Source organism: Corvus hawaiiensis, chromosome 19 (assembly GCF_020740725.1).
Source record: "Corvus hawaiiensis isolate bCorHaw1 chromosome 19, bCorHaw1.pri.cur, whole genome shotgun sequence".
Taxonomy (NCBI): domain Eukaryota; kingdom Metazoa; phylum Chordata; class Aves; order Passeriformes; family Corvidae; genus Corvus; species Corvus hawaiiensis.
Window position 1 is genome coordinate 6,197,500 of NC_063231.1, and position 17,794 is coordinate 6,215,293.

Here is a 17,794-nt window from a genome sequence, read left to right on the forward strand (position 1 = left end):
AATTTCTCTCTGATCTGGATTCCGTTGGAAAACCTCTGGGTTTTCAAGCAAAGACCTCTCTGAAAGAAGAGCTCTGAAATCAGGCAGCTCCAAAGGTCAGTGCACGTCATTGTAACTCACTAAAAAGGAACTCAGGCCCTCTGGATTTTAACATATTCAATTTTATCTTTTGAACCCACATAAAAAAATGGAAAGAGCAATTTTTCATTGATCTGTATTTCTCACAAATTTGTTGGCTTCTCTGCGATTTACAACCTTTTGAATATTTATGTAAGCCTTCAGATTTTGAAAAGGCAGCTCTTTTGACATCCCTTTAGCAGAGACAAAAATTATCCTTAGCACAATTTTTAATGCAGATTCTTCAAACAAAACCAAACTAAAATGTCTTTATGGATTGCAAGACTAAGTTAGGGTAATGAGTTCTCCAAACCCCAGTTATTCCTTTAAATACTTATTGGCTTAGCCTATTTCTAAACTAAGGTTAATAAACTAAGAGGAGCATGCAAATGTGATTTTTCCCTCCTTCATATAATGCTTGTGACTGTCACAGCACAGGATGAGAGCTGTCATCAGTGGTACAAAAGTGGCTGTGGACACACAGGATTGTGAACAGCTGAGTTCTGCAGTCAGTGAAAGTCTGTCTTAGAATGCCCCAAAGTATCTTTTTTTACTAACAATGGAATATTTTAGATTAAGGAGAGCACGATTTCACTGCAAAGCTGGTGTCAGCATGCCCAGCAATTATTAATGCAAGACACCATAACTTTGGCTACATCTGCTTTAGGCTTCATAGTTACTAACAAGCAGAAATCACTGCATTAATGGAGCAGTGGAAACACAATGAAGCACTTCATTATCCCTAAAAGGCAGCATGTGGCACATGGGCTCTGTGGGGTGTTACCAGTGTCCTTGGAGCAATTTCATTCCTTCACATCCGATGGCATATAATTATCACAAGACTAACCATGACCCGTGCAGGTCCTCTATTAAAATTATATTTTGTTACAGAATGGAGTATACATTATTGAAGTACATTATTTTGATCACTGAAATTTGACATATTGTGCTCATTAGCCAGTAAGCCTGAATATTTAATTTATGAGGTTAACACCACATTTTTTACAGACCAGTTACTTACAGGAAGTAAACAGGCAAAACTGCAGAGGAGTGAATGGGAAAAGTTCCTACTGAAAATGGTGCTTTAAAAGCAGAAAAGTGTCTCATGCCATATGCTGGTAGATGACACATTACATTAGGCAGGTAAATGGGTTAATTGGGCTCATTAACATCATTTCCTTTTTAAAACTTTTCAACTGAGAAGATGAAAAGATTATGTTAATCTTTACACTTCTCTCTTACATTTTACATTTTTCACATGGACCTTTTTTAATCAAATATTGATTATGATGCCTGTTGTTCTTCAAAGCCCAGCAATTAGATTGCAGCTCCCTCCCAGTAAGTGGTGTTTTCTTATCTTTATTTCCCTTCTCTCCACATTTTTTTTTTCATAAACACAATGTAAGGTCCATTGAATTCTTGCCAGAAAGGCCACTCTGGATGTTTTTATCCGATGGCCAAGCAACCTGCAGAGCCTGAATCCCCCAAACCCTTCCTGAGCAGTGGAGCAGATCCCACAGTTCTGTCCCACAGCTGAATCCACCACTCCTGAATTAAAGCCACGGTTTGCAGCCGTGCCACATAAACCAGATGAGTTTTCCTTTTCTTCCTGGCTGTGGCAGTCCCTGTGGGATACAGGTAAAGGCTGTGTGGGATGGGTGGACGCTGCTCTCTGCTGGCAGCAAGGAAAGCATGCAGGAAACAGGAAATTTCCCCTAAAACTACCTTCAAAACCAAAGCATTTCCACAATTTCTTTCCATAATGTTGCATACAGTGATTAAGCATAAAGGCAGAGGAAAGGTATTGGATAAAATAACTCTTCAAATCTACAAATATTCATTAAAAACACCTAAATAAAACTGGATCTTCGGTAGAAAATCATTGCTTAAATACAATTTTGAAAGTTCTTTTTTGTACATATATCTCCATACACCCAGAAAATACCTCAGGACAAGGATAAAGATCTCAAAAGTTTGGAAAATCGATAGAATAACTGTCTCCTATTTGAATATGGCAATCTCCTCTTTAAGAGAAGACTTCGCAACACCCTTTAAAGAACTATTAAGTAACTTAGAATAACAACTCTATAAAACCACTTTATTTTCCAGCTTGGGCCCCCTCTTAACAGCAGCCAGAGGAATCAACACCATAAAACTACTCCTAAAACTGACTGGATGCCATAAGCACAATATTAAGAGAATGCATGTTCTCATGTAGCCACTGCTGTGAAAGGAAGGAGTATAATCCTGCTGCAGAGAGCAAAGCAGGTTGCCCTGGCAGGTCTGGTTAGGTGCAGTGCTTCCTCACTGTCCCTAAAGTCAGATTTCAGATCACAGACCTGAAGTCTATGTAAATTCTGCTTTCAAGCCCTGAAGCAGCCTCTTCTTTGCACAGGAGAGGTGAAGGTACTTGCTACAGTCCAGTCAATTTAAATCAGGGAGGACAAAACTTTGTATCACAGGATGTGGTCAAGATACTGTGAACAACCATCAAAACAACCCCATTAAATGAAAGGAACTTGCTTGAGGGACTCAGAAAAACATGATTTAGTTTATCACTACACATAGAAACTCAAGTTTAGATGACATTAGCCAGAGAGTGAAATTTTCCATAGGACAATTCTTCCTAGCTGTCAGGAAGAAAATGAACCCACCTGGCAAAGATGTTGACATTCCCAAGTGAGACAAAAAAACAACTGCACACTTACTTTTGCATTTTTTCCACTTTGAGATCTGTAGATGGGGGATGCTACAACCAATTTAATATTACCGTAGATGGGGGATGCTACAACCAATTTAATATTAGTGTTAATGCTTTAATGCTTCATGGAGCACCTGTCCCTCCATGGAGCTGCTCACAGAGAGTTGAGCAGAAATGCAGTGGTACGTCTCAGGTTCCTTGGGATCCCCGTGGCACTGCTGCCATTATTGAGGGGCAGAAAGCAACAGTAAATGGCAAAGTGGTTCAGGTGCTGCTCACAGAGGAGGAGAGCCCACCACTTCTACCCCTCCCAGAGCCTGCAGAGCTGCTTTCCTATTCTGCTGGAACACTGGACTCCAGGAGGAAAGGATGGAAAGGCCAGGCAGCAAATGATCAAAAACTGATTATTGCAGCACATAAAACCAGGGCACTACAATTCCTTCAAAACACAGCTCAAACCTTGGTGATTTGTTTCCCTCCAAGGCACTAGGCCTTCTTTGGACTGTATCTGTTTTCATCCTAAAGAAAGGAACATCAAATATTGCAGATAAGATCCAAGGACACCAGAGCAGGCAGCCATACACAATTGATTTTCCTGCTCCCTTACATTCAGTGCTGCTCCACTGGCAGGTACTGATACAAGTTTAAAAATGTTCTTGGAACTAATCTTCAGCCCACTTTTAACTAGAATAAATCCAAAATGTACTATTCACTATTTGAAAAGGCCCCAGGAAGCGGAGGGCCTGTGCTACCTCTTGAAGGTGAGCGTGAACTGCAGATGTAGCATGGAATTGAAAGGCAAAGCATCCATCCCCTTTCCTCTTGCATTCCCTGCTCACATTTCTAGCATGGCTTCACCCTGAAACAGGCTTTCTTTTCTCCTACTTGGAGTTTTGAAGGCTATTTTAACAGAGGCTGTAATGTAGAGACGTAGGCCGCAAAGGAAGTTCTGAAAAATACTAAGTTCAGGACTAATTCAGGAAGAAAAGATGAAGGGAAGAAGATACACAGTTAGCTGGGACAAAACAAAAATGTTTCCACAGATGCTGGTTAAAGAACACCATTGGGGAAAAAAAAATTGTTTCTGGACTGTTTTGTATGTGGCTTTTTTTGCTTGGTTTGGGGGGGTTGCTATTTTTTTTATTATTGTAGGTTTTTTCCTAATGGTCATAAGGTCTGTAGCACTTCAAGATAAATGTGCATCAGGGAGATTGTGTTTCTTTGGTGTGCGTTTTTACTGACTTTGCTTATGTTCCACCTTTCAAAGAGCAGAACTGGGACTTTTTTTGTGGTCACAGAGCCAACTTACACAGAGGTACCACAGGAGTATTCAGATCTTACTGAGAAATGAAGTATGGAATATATCAGCAGCCTATGCCTGTGTGGATGTCTTGCATCAAGATAAAGATAGAGAAAAATGCTGCTGGGGAATTATGTGCACAAAGCCCTGTGAAGTAAGAATTAAAAGTAATGAGATTAAATAGAAAATAACTACATCAGGAATATGTTATATTTTATGTTAATAAATTAGGTAAAGCCTACCAAAGTTGAAGTGTTCCATATTGAGATTGAAGCCCATGAGAGTGCTCTCTTCTACTTGGGGATTTTGCCACAGGTAACATTACCTGTTTGGAAATGTTTCTAAATCTGTGAGGAAAATGGGGTCAACTGAGAATGTGGTCTGATCATTAACTTGGACGATTTTGAACTTCTCTGTTTTCTCAGACCAGTTTTATGGATGATTTAATATGTTTTCTTTACTGCAGTCTCATTTCTAGCACATAAGATAAATGTGAATATTGATCTTTCTTAAAAAGAGGAGGTCAATATTTAGTGCTTATTTCTTCCCCAGGTTTGTTTGCTGAGTTTTCATCTTTGTGTAACTTTCAAGTCAAACACACAGGGAACAAAGCAGAGCAAGAAGCAGCACAAAGGCCACCATGCTGAAGCACCTGAGATCCATCTGACAAATTAAGGAAATAGTTATGTAGATCTTAACAGGTCTTTTATATGAGCCTTTTAAACTACCCTATAATATTTTATCCAGTCCACATCTGAAAAATAAACACTCTGCTTTCTGGAGTGGCAGAGACTGTAGACTCTACCAGGATAAGGCACCATCTTTCCCATAAGGTGCCCATTCTCCATACTGTTTCTTTTGTAGGGGAATGTACAAAATGCAGAAAATACTTCCTTGTTAACTTTTGCACCTGCAACCTTTTCTAAGGCCACATGCAAGTCTGCTTTCCTCAAAACCAACTTAGTTTGATGTTATAAACTGAGTCACCATCACTTTAAAGGCTCAGTACTATAAACATGGAAAATCCTTCTCTAATCGTAGTGAACAAGATCAGAACCTCATTTTACTGCAGCAGCAGTTAAAACTGCACATAGGGAAAAGAAATTATTTGCTCTGCAAAAGGCATTTGTGGGTGTTGTGCTTGCAAACAGAGGGTGAACACATTTAAGTGTTTCTGTATCCTAACTGCAAATGGTTATATTTGAAGTGTACACCTGTAAAGGTGGTAAGATTTTGTGGTTGTGTATAAACCAGACAATATCCTGAACTGCAAGAAAGAAATTCACATTGTGTTGTGATGGTCCTTCCCATAATCAAGCACAGCCAACTATAGAGCCTGGGCAAGTCACAGAGTCTCCTCACAAAAAAAAGTTCCTCGGTATGTCAGCCTTTTCATTCAGCTGTAATCTCGGTACATGGAAAATATAAGACCCTACTTCAGAAATGGGCATGTCCTGAAGATGCAGTTTGGTGCTGAATCTCAAGTGGTCTCTGCAGGTCCTCTTTCTTTGGGCACACACACCAGTAAAACCAGTGCTTCCCATAAACCTAAGAAGGCACATAAAAGGGCAAGGCCTTGCATTTTTCGTATTGAAGATCTTGGATTTTGTCCTGCCTGGTGCCCAGTCTGTGCCCATGCAGGAGAATTTTACAGTCTCACTTCTAGTGTTCACCCCTCCCCTCAGGTCAGAAATGAGGCACCTCAGATGCTTCACTGCTTTCCTGGTATTCCCCATCTACAGGTATGCAGGGAAATTCTGGTTCCAGAAAGTCAATACTGTGTCATTATGAGCACTGCATTTTTATGAAGGGGGAAATAAGAAAGACAAATGTTACTCCTGGTCATGAATTTGCCTCTTATCATTTCCCCTCTCTGGTCTGTGGAAAATGAATTCATATTAGAGGTTATTTGGGTCACTTTTACTTTGAGAGAGAAAATAATGGTAACCTCATTTGAGATTTATGCCAATTTAAGTAAGAAAATGGATTCTGAGTATTTCACATAGCTGCTAAATTTAACTGAGGGTTCAGTGAAGCATGAGCTTCCAAATGTGAGTAAGAGGCTGTAACCATTTTCCCGTTTGTTTTTAAACTACATTTGTTACTTATGATTGGCAATTTTGTGTCATTTATATGCAGTGTACTCAAACTGAGTTCAGTAAGCTGACCTTCTTCCACCTATTAAGCTAAACTTGGTATTTAATTATTATGCATGCAAAGTCAAGTAGAAAAAGTAAGAATCATTTATAAATGAAATCATTGTGGTTTATTTGCAGTGAACAAGAATATCTGTCTTTATGACTTTTCATAAGAAATTTATTACTACTTACTTTGAATTGGAATAAACATAAAAAAAAAAAGAGAACATCTATATCAGTGTGAAGAACCACAACAATCAAAAGCTGTTTAATCTCCTCCGTTTAGTTCTAGTGCACAGTCTGTTCAGTGTAACTTTTTGTTACACTGTTGTTGTTATGCACAACATACTGTGCAAGAAAACAGGTCATTTAAGCTCCGTAATTGGTATTATAGATAAAATGACACTGCTGCAATGTTAATTACCATAGTACTGATGTAGTATAGGATATAATATATAATAGTCATGTCTTTAATTTTAAATTGAAATGCAACAAAGCATATTATTGCTACACTTCTACTTCTTACATTAAGTGAATGTTATTCAAGTGTACATTTGTATCCATACAGAATGTTTTAAAATAAATCATAATCCTAACTCAAACTGATATATTTGACTTTCTAATGGCATAAATTAAAGAACTTCTTGATTGAAAAACTTTTTCTAAGACAGTGGAAATCATGACAGAATTATATTCCATATGAAAAATTCCCAAAATCATTTTCTTTTTCATTACAGCAGCTGTAAATCACTTTGCAAATGAAGCACAACATTCAGCCTTTTTAAAAATAAAGATGAATCTCAAGGAGCTGTTTGATGTGTAGTAGGAACTAGACATATATAATCAAATCAGAATTAATTCTGCACTTCTCTGGCTAAAAGATCTGGCAATTGTACACATAAAATATTCATAACAAAACAAAGAGACATGCATGGGCAGACAGTGAAAGTTTTTACCTGCAGCTCCAGGAGGAGTAGAGTTCCCTATTAATGAATAATTGCATCTCTGCTTTTTGCAACACCTTTACTTTTGAGTAACTTTGTTATAAATATTAAAAGAAGGGGGGAAAAATTAAACTTCAGATTTGTTCGAGTGTACTTTAATAATTTATATCAGCTGAAATGTTCCCATTTCCAGTGCAGAAATTTTGAAATGAAGCCATTATTCAGACCTGGCATGAAAAGTACTCTAAAAACCTACTTAATTAGAAGTGCAACAGTCCTATCCACCACATCAGCCCACGGCTAAAATGTGTACATAGGGTTTTAGCAAAATATTTGAATACACAGTATAAGGTTCAAAGCAGAAATTGAAGTGTGACCTGAGGTTGGTTATTTCATCTCACAACCCCAAGATGCATCACTGCATTTGAGTGAAGGTGTGCAAAGAGCAAAATCTCCAGTTTCTAAGATTTGCAAGTTATTTTGAAAAACTCCTTTTTTTTTTCTCTCCCCTCCACTCTGTTTAGGTCAGTGGGACAATGTACAACACAGGGAGACACGTGTCCCTGCGGTTAGACAAGGAGCACCTGGTGAACATCTCTGGGGGCCCAATGACCTACAGTCACCGCCTGGAGGAGATCCGGTTACACTTCGGCAGCGAGGACAGCCAGGGATCAGAGCACCTCCTCAATGGCCAGGCCTTCTCTGGGGAGGTATGTCACGCTGGGGGGAGGTACCACTAGCAATTACCCACCTCTTATTTCTGCCTGAAGGTATTTGCAAGTTAATCTATAAAAATGGTTTCCCCATAGCCATTCTGAAAATCAGGGAATTGCTTTTTATTTTTTTTTAACCAAGCACTGCAAATTTTGTAACTCATATCTGCAAATGACACTGCTGTGTTTATTGTATATAGAGACACCCTCTATTCTCATCTGTGCTAGTTACAAAGTAATCAGGTCTCTTTGGATGGGAAGTCAATGGTGCTGAATGTAATTTGTAAAGGCAAATACGAGATTAACCACAAAGCAATGCTGGAAGTGCTTCAAATTCCCATAGAAGTGCTACGTTTGCTTCTCACTGGTGTGTAACACTTTACCTTGAGTACCATTCTGCCTTTGATTCATGCAAAAATAAGATGATACTTGATTCTGGAAATGACTCCACGGAACTCTGCTAAAGAAATAATGTTATCTGCCTGTGTAGTCCCTGGCAGAATACTCATGTTGTATGTTAAATACATATCTATAACTGTCCCAGGAAATACCATCATTTCATGATCCTGATACCTATTCCAGAATGGCCCATTATTCTTGCTGGAAAAATATTTTAGTGGCTTAGATGGAGCACTTTTACAAGATGTACTGTAAAGTTTGCAGAGTTTCTGGGACAAACAAAGTGGGATCTTTCCATTTTCCTCACATAGGGACATTTTCACATAAAAGAGATGTGTGAAGTTGGCAGTACCCCATCCTCCTTCAGCTTGGGCTGTGAACTACCCAGCATCCAACTCCACAGCTCAAAATAATGCTTCACAATAACTCTTGTGTTACTGTAGGGATTATATTTAAAGCCACTCTGTTACCATTCCTTCAGAATACCAAAAAAGAACAGCTTTTTCATTGTAAAGCACTTATTTTCTCAGAGAGGGGTAATCAAATGAACATCTGTATTATGCATCGCAGACTGGTGATGAGTCAGTAATGTGTGGCATTTTCTTTGGCACTGAGCAACAGCAGTTATTTAAGAGTAAGAAATTAATTGTAGAGTTGTCAAATGATGGTGTTATAACTGATGGTAATCATTGGCTTTGTTTTATAAGGTACATGTAGCCATTGGCAGCTTTTTTGTGAAATTTCTAATGTCTTACACAACTGATTTTGGTTGCCTTTGTTAAATTCTGTAAGTGTGTTGCTCCTTTAAGGGCTGGAAGTAAAGGATTCTGTAGTAAACAAGGTCTTTGCTTTGCTGTTCAGACTTACACAAGACCAATATTCAAACAAAAAAAATGTTGACTGAGCATGAAAGCAAAAATCTGCTTGAAACATACCATGGCACTTGTGATGTATGACCACCATTTCAGATGCTTTTAAAAGAGTGTAGTGGGTTCAGTTCAAACAGAACAGGGCAGAAACACCAATTTAGTGTAATGGTTTCGTCCAAAATACTCATTACTTATTTACCTTCTGTGAGATACGAATTAGGGGAAAGCAAAGCAGGCACAAAACTTAAAAGAATATAAAGAAGTTTATTAACAGACCTAAAAGGAAGGAAAAAATAATCAGACTAAACCTTCAGACCACTTCTCCTCCCCCGACCTTACTCCCTTCTCCCACTGACAATGCAAAAAGACAACCCTTGAAATTTCCAGTCAGTTTACCACTTCTATAGTAACCTTTCTCAGTTCACTTAGGGAGAGGAGTCTCTCTTGCTCATGCTATGGAGACATCTCCACAAGAAGTTCTCTCATGGCTTCAGTGTCACAGTGAGACAGCTCCCTGGGTTGGTTCTCTGCTCGCATGTGAGAGTCCCTTGCCCTGACTTACAGCTTTTCCCACAACTGTTTTCAAGGGTCCAGTCTTGAGCTACTGGGGTACCATTTTAAGGATGAGCTGTTCAAAAACAAAAGTTCTCTTCACCCATCTCTGGGAGCATCTTCATCTCTAGGAATAGAGGCCCTCCTCCTTCCCTGGGAGAAAAAGGGTCCTCATCATCTTCATCTCTAGGACTATCTCTGGGAGCATCTCTAGGAACAGAGGTCTTCTCCTTCCGATTTGGAGCAAAAGGGTCCTCATCACTTCCATCTCTCCCTGTTCAAACTTCTCATTAAATTACAGCTGCTTCAGCATTTGCTTATTCCAGCACAGGTGCTTTTGCTCACAAGTACAAGTTGAACGCTCCACCCCCCATGCTGTCGTGATATTACAACGGGTACTCTGATATATCATAGTCCATTACCACCATAGCTTTACAACAGAATTTCAGCTTTAAGCATCTCCTCTTCCTCCTCCCTCAGGTTTTCAGCTCTCCTTTCTTTACTTAATGTCTGCAGGCTTCATCTGTTCTGGAGGAAACTTACAGCACTAAAAGGGTTAATCTTACCCAGCCACGCAACTGGAGTTTGCTTTTGCTGTTGCTCACGTGATCTTTGCCGGACATCAGGGCAGCTTCAGCTGAATCTTTGGCCACACTGGAGGGGGGGGTGTGGAGCTGGGCCACGCCGTCTGCATGTAACAGGGATGTGGGGGGCTGTGGGTGGAACAGGGCCCATCGGCTCCAGGACTGAGGCGCACATGGGCCGGGCCCAGTTACCTGTCCCAAGACCAGAAGCAAGAGAGGGCTTCCCAGGGTTTGTCCATTCTTAAGTGTGAACCACAGAGGCGGTCAAAATTTTTAAGTGGCTTAAAAAATTGTCAATATTCAAACTAGCCAGTTGATAGGTTCTGTCAGGTCATGGAGGAAGCTGTAAGCACCTCTTTGCAAGAAAATCACTTCCGGAGCTATGCTAACCTATGACAAAGAGCTTTTAAGTTTTTAATGCATCAGTCCTAGATTATTACAATGTAAAAATGTAGAACATTGTTTGGCAATACTTATTGTTATTAGCTAGGCTCTTCTAGTTTTTAAAATAGGAGTTCTGAAGTATTATTAATATTTGGTGTTTTCTAACAGAGACCTCAAGTTTTTCTTAATAAAAGCAGAAACTGAGCTAAGTGGAAACTGCTGTCAGTCAGTCAGGCACAGCTGGATCTACAGTGTGTGCAGGGTTCATCTTGTTGTCTGAATTCCTCCTGCAGTGAATAGAAAGAGCTCAGCACCTTCAGAGGATTGAACAGTCCTGGTAGCTAGAGCTGGGTCTCTTAGGACAAATCACTGCGGAGGTGCATCTCTCTAACAGCAGAGCACAGACAAAGAGCAGACAGAGGAGTTTAGATTCAGTGACTTCCTTTCAGATACTGACCTTAATTCTGTCCTTTGTTTTTCAAGGTTTCAAATGCTGTTTTGGGCAGATGGACAGGTGAGCTCCAGCAAGGTCAAGCATTAATTATTAATTCAAGTGTACACCTGCACAGTTAAGTCTTACTTCTAGAACACACTGTTCCAAAGTGCAAGCCCAGATGCAAATCAATGGTGCTGAATGGCTGCAGATTTCCAGGGAAGGGCAGCAGCTGATGGAGTTATTTGAGTGTCCACCCGTGCAAGTGCTGCTTGTATAAATGAGTGATCTTCCACAAGCCCTCAGCACTGGGGGTTGTAACATCTACATCTCCCAGGGACGAGAAGGGGAAAGCTGTAAACAAGCCAGCTGACTTCCTGGGAGAGTGTCTTTGTGATGTCATGGATGCTTTCAAGGCTTGCTGCCAATTACTATTCACTCCTGCCTTGGATAACACTGTCAGTGGAAATGGGATAAAAAAAAATAACTGCCTAGGTTCATTAGTGTAATTTAGCTGGTGCAGGTAAGAATAGCAGTGAATATTTACTGACATACGCTTTAGGAACCAGGGAAAAATCATTCAGGACTGCACTGTGTGACTGCTAATTGCACACTGAGCTCCGAGGGCACTACCCCATTACTGCTAGTCCGAGCTGTGTTGGACAAACCCTCTGTGGGCTTTCCAGAAACCTCGGTTATGCTGGGGAAGCAATTCCCAAGTTACCCAAGAAGGGTGATCCATTCCAGTAGATGACAATCAGAATTATTCCTGCTGCTCCTTTCCTCCATTCCCATCCATGTCTCTCCCCTCATTTTCACTGAGGTCTCCCAGTTATATTAGAGTCAGGACATTGAAGAGAGAGGGGGGCCTGGGGAGAGGGCAGGGGACAGGGCAGCACCTCTCCCTCCCAGCACTGCCAAACTTAGACTGGCTCAGACCTAAATTAAATCCAAGTCCAGACAAAGCAGAAGCCTTTAAACAGCCCAAATACACCTTGAACCAGCTGCAATGTCCTTTACAAATCCTACCTGATGTCCACACTAAGGAAGTAGTTTATTTTAGGGTCCTTTATTGCCTAGTTCTGCAAGTGCGCAGGCACCCAGAGCAAGCTGGAGAGCACTGGAGTGGTACCATGGCATGAAAAACAGCCTACAAATAGCAAATTGCTTCACAATGTCCTGTGCACTGAATGATACCAAGAGGCTTGTAATTTCCAGGCTTTAGCTTATAACTAGGTGTTAAAGGCTGTCAAGAGAGATCTCTACAATAATCTGGTTACCTTTTAGCCCCCAATTATCACTTCAGTAGACAGAGTAACTGAACTAATGTTTAAATAGTTTAGAACTGTGTATCAGATTATCAATATGTTTGGCACTGGTAGCATGGAAAGGCAGGCAGGCTTTGGAATGCTTAAATAAATAAATGGACCATTTACTTGTCCCTATGGTATGGACTCGAGTGAGTTTTAATTCCTTATTCTTTGCAGGAGCATCCTACTGTATTATAATGATTAAAAGAAAGTCTTGGCTTAGGCAAAGTCTCCAACTAAGACACCAGTCATTTGTGTCTGCTGCCTAATGCCTCTATGCAAAACAGGTTTTAATGCTTCAGAGTCTGTATCATTTAATGAAAAAGACCATTTTCCATTCAAGCAGCAGAATTGGCCTGAGTGCTGTAGTTTAGGCACTGTCTGCCTTGTTAAAATAAAAAGGTAACCATTTCCAAAAGGTTCATGGTGAAAATAGCACCCTTTAACTTTACCGTGTGTCAAAGTCGTAAAACATTTTTACGGTCAATTTTTTTTCCTAAGCATAAAAATGAAAAATGTGCTGCAGGAGACCTCCAATCACTTTGTGGCTGTGCATTTTGGCAGCCTTATCACTGCAACAGCAGAAAGTCAAGGAGCTTAATTATTTGGGGTTATGCACTTTTCACAAACTCAGTGGCTGGAGACTTTCAAACAAGAGACTGTAGTCCACAACACATGAAAAAAAAATATTTCTTCTCTGCCCACCCTTCTAAAAACCCATGGACTGATTATAAACACACAATTATTTCATTTGATTCAGAAGAGTTAAAATGAAAGTGAGAACAGGATCTAAATAAATGGACATGTATTGCTGTCACATAATTTGGAATTGAGATTTCCTTTTGCTGCTGCTAAAAGCCGCTGAGGAAACCAACACCAAAATACAAGAAAACGGGGATAAAAGGGAGAAGCTGGAAGTTCAGGAACACCAGTCTCCTCTTGCTACTGCCATTTCTTTAACTGCAGGCGTGTTCTGTGTGAGTGGGGGACTTCTAGTGATAGTAAAGGATTACTTATCAGGGAGATCAATGTTGTAAACCCAACTTGGGATATTTTCAGATAGACAGCCTATGAGAACCAGCCAGCCAGCTGGGATAGTTTAATCCAGCCTGCAGCAGAATTAGATTTTGTGTTAAATCACGAACAGTGGCTCTGTTACTGAGACCCTCTGTACACCCCTAACTTGCATGTGAGGTTCCAAACAGCCTCACCAAAACACCTCATGGTAGTGTCATTTATAGAGGAAAAGCTTGAAATCAGATTGCACTAGCACATCATCCTTCCTCTTCTTCAGGGGAGGAGGATTAAATCACATAGTGGTGCCATTGAGGAGGAAGATGGGAATCACCTGCTTCTTCCTAACCCCACTCCTCCAGGCGCTCAGAGAGCCAGCTGTGAGCAGCCCCTACTACACCAGGTAACCCCAGCACTGCTGCCAATAGCTCACAGAAGGAAGTTCAAAATTCAGATTTTTCAGTTGCCACAGGCCACTGGTATTACATTTTGGAGCCTCTTTTGGAAGTGGTGCAGGTCATCTTTAAATATTTCAGCCAAAAGAGAAGTTTACTGTATTCCAATGCTTATTAATGTTGAAAAATAAGCCTCTGAAAAAAGTACCAGCTGAGGGAACATGTGTCTAATGGAAGGGGGGCTTAGTAAAATCTCTATAACCTTCAGATTAATGCTGAGCTTCAAAGGAGAAAGTCAATAGGGTAACGAATTAAATTGCTATAGGAACAGCATATAAAGCAGGGAGAGATGGTAGTATGGTCATCATTAAAGTATAGGGAGACTGCTCACATGAGTAATTCAAAATCACTGGGACATGAATATGTGCTTCGTTGTAAGAATGCACCTCTGTCCTCACTAAAGATTACAGATTGTTTCACCCAAAATTTTATACAATATCAATTGTATCAATACAAAAAGCAGGGTTGAAGTCCAAAAAGACACTCATTCACAGAATATTCTGTGTTGAAGGAACCCACAAGGATCATCAAGTCCAACTCTTAAGTGAATGGCCCATACAGGGTTACTGTGTTTTTCAAACCAAGTTCAATTTTTTGTTTTAAATTAAATGGGCTTTTACTGCTTGATAATATAACAAAATGCAGCTGGTGTTTCTTACTAAGAAGGCCTCTCCTTCTCAACTACTCTACTGGAGCCCACAAGAAAGATTACTTTCCAGGAACAGGGAGCTGAAATTTTTATGGTGTATTTTACATCAAAAGGCTGTAAACTTCCTGCACTGACTACATGCTAAAAATAAATCTTAATCCTTAGTGACCTTCAAAAGCAGTTTCATCTTTAACTTTGTTGGAGTAGTTGACTTTTAACTTACGTTCCTGTAATTTTTTGGCTAGACAGTCATCTTCAAGCCATGGGTAATACACACTTGTTAAATAAAAAATCCCAAACCTCAATAGCCAGGAGAAGTTCTAAAATCAACCAAAGGTGTAGCAACTATAAATCATTGATCATAAATATATAAATAGAAAAAATACACAGTGAGTACAACTCATTTTTATAGGAATGGCCACATTGCCAGGCAGTACCAGGGTACTCCTGCAGTCACAGGTTTACATTTAGTGCTGCTGTAGCCACACTGCCATTTTTAAAGGAAAATTAGATTCTAGAAATAGACTGCTCTATCCTTCCCTTAGGAAAACCCCTTAATTACACAAATCAAGTTATATGATGACCAAATTTTATAACAGCAATAAAGAATTTTACTTCATCTGTAATCAGCTTCTCCTATCATAAATAGCATTCCTGTTATTTTTTTGCCTTTCTAAAACTTGATTAGCAGTGGAAATACAAATAAGGCTTTTGAATTTTTTTCTTTTCAAGGGAAGAAGTTACAGTGCATACTACAGGCCTAAGTGTGCATTTTATGATAGATCTGGCAAAACAGGAACAGTCAAATGGTTTTATTTGTAGTAATTTCTAATAGGGTGTTTCTCTTGGTGGATAAATCCCAGAAATTCAGTTATTGCCCCAACAGGAATCAGGATTGGACCTGATGCAGCTGTGGCTTCCTGGATACAAACTAAGAAAAAGATACAGGGGCAGAATTATATATTTATGTCTTTTAGCAGAAAGACTGACAATAACATATAATTGAAAGGAACAGTAATTTAATTTTATAATCCCAAACAATCATTGGAAACCATCTGGAAATTGAACCTTTACAGCAGTCTTTTAGTACATCATCATTCTGATTATTTAGTCATGCTAAAATTGCACTAAGTCTTTTTGGAATAATTGAATACATTAATTTCAGACAACCAAACAATACAGAAGCCACCTGATTCCTGTAGATCATTAGCTGATTTCTAGAAAGCGTCTTTAAATATATGAAAATTTTGTGTATGGTATTTAAGGGAGTTTCCCCTCAAGCACTGAATGCCAGGCTGTTGAATTTGGGTACCAGCTGCTACACTGCATTGACGTTCTCTTTGTCATTTCCACTGATGTGCAACAGGACATTCACTCCCAAATCAGTTCTAGCAAGAACCAGAAACATTTCTCTGTTTGCTCACTAAAGCCTGAAAGCATCCATATTCCCTGGATTTCTCCATGTTTTACTAAAGCACATGATTATTCCTGGATTCTGCGTAGCAAATTCCAGGTGCTTGATACAAGAAGCTCCATTTCTGGGGGCCAGCATTTTTTCTTTCTGTCTCTTGCTTTCTGAGGATTTGGGGATACAAGCCCCCCTAGATACTGTCTGCTATACACTGAATTACAAGAAGCTCTACAGGCAGAATTTTTGAGGGGTTGTATTTCACTATCTACACATATGTGGGCATTTCTTGCCAGAAAACTTCCCTTTGTTGGAAACTACTTTTCTGAATCTTATGAACTCTCCATCCATTAGCAGGAGCTGTCCAAACAAATTCCAAGCTTTATGACAATGCCAGCTCATTAATGTAGCATGTGAAACAGCAAAATATCTTCATGGAATAATAAATATTGAATTTCTTAGATACTGAGTGAAACAGATTCCTTTAGTAATAAATATATTTTTGCACGTGTTTACTTTTTGGTTACCAACTGTTCTCTTTTAAGAGGGGAGGGAGAAATAGAAGAGAGTGTCAATGTACTGAGAGCACAGTCTGTCACTGACTATAATCTAAATCCCTCTGGTGCCTCAATTTTAAAATCCAGCATCATAAGGCAATAAGGTGGAGTTTTTCTGCCTAGAGTAGCAGCTGTAGGATTCGCTCTTTTAAACCACTGGGACACGAAAACATTCAGCACTCTAAACCTCCAGTGTCACTTTTGAAGTATTCACTTTGCCTCATTCCAAATTATTATCATTTGCTTGGGGTGACTTCACTTGCTACAGGATGACTCTTCTTTAATTAAAGAGTAATTTACCTCTGCAGGCAAAAAACTATGCACATTTTGAAATGGGTTTTGTTTTATGTCACTTGGTAATCAGTTTTCCATTACACTTTTTGTAAGCTTTAACTTTTTCCCCAAATATATTTAATGTAACATTCCAAAGAAAGGAGCAATCCTACTAACAACCTGTACAAAAGCTCTTGCAGCTACTATGGACAACCCAGAAAAAAATAAAAAGCAATGATAGGCATTTTTATTATTATAATTTAGCAAAACAATAAAAAACAGTGAGCAGTTGCTGTTAACATTATCCTGAGCAAAACCCTCCTGGAGGCAACAGACTTTGGTCTGGGGTAAAACTATAATTTGGTATTTCTGTACCTGTGTAGACCGCAGAAACCCCTGGTAGGCCAGTCTGTCCTCACTGATAGTACCCCTGAGCTGGATGAGGGATGCTGGTGGTCAGATAATAAATAGAGTCCAGAGTTTATGACAGATGAGCCACAACACTGAGGATCCAGTGAAGCTCCTGAGCCCATTTGGTGCTGAGCACTCACACCCCACAAGTGTCTGTCTCAGGAAATGTCTAAGTGGGAGCAAACCCAACTAATTCTGAGAGCAAGCCCAGCCCTTGCACCCAGACAGCGGGGAGTCATTTTGGAAACTCATCTTCAGTGATTTTTATTTTACTCTATGAAAATGGAAGAGCTTCAGACAATGAATGTGACCCTAATTCTGAACAATCTGAATTTACTGGCAGAGTCCTCTTGTGGGAGATGGGAATTCCTGACTCGTTCCCATAGCCAGGACAGCACAGGAGGCAGCCACAGCAGGTTTTCCTCATCCCACATGGATGTGCTGGTCACTGTGCCTTGGGACCCGAATGGGGAGGGGGAGCACTGCATCCCTCTAGGACCGAATGAGGCCAGGAGGAGCTCCAGCTCCCCCCTCTCCCTCCTCCCTGGTAATAATCCCTGTTTCCTAATACACAGTGGCAGCT

At 39.9% G+C, this 17,794-nt stretch overlaps 1 protein-coding gene and 1 long non-coding RNA gene across 2 annotated transcripts in view; one reads left to right on the forward strand and one right to left on the reverse strand.

Moving 5' to 3' along the window:
- CA10 (carbonic anhydrase 10) overlaps positions 1 to 17,794 on the forward strand; it is a 188,317-nt gene that overhangs the window by 140,825 nt on the left and 29,698 nt on the right. Inside the window, exon 5 of the mRNA XM_048323590.1 lies at positions 7,725 to 7,910. Within this exon, the coding sequence (XP_048179547.1) occupies positions 7,725 to 7,910 (186 nt within the window). The remainder of the gene's footprint in view (positions 1 to 7,724; positions 7,911 to 17,794) is intronic.
- Positions 1 to 17,794, reverse strand: part of LOC125335748 — a 104,122-nt gene that overhangs the window by 68,527 nt on the left and 17,801 nt on the right. The gene's annotated exons all lie outside the window — the stretch shown is intronic.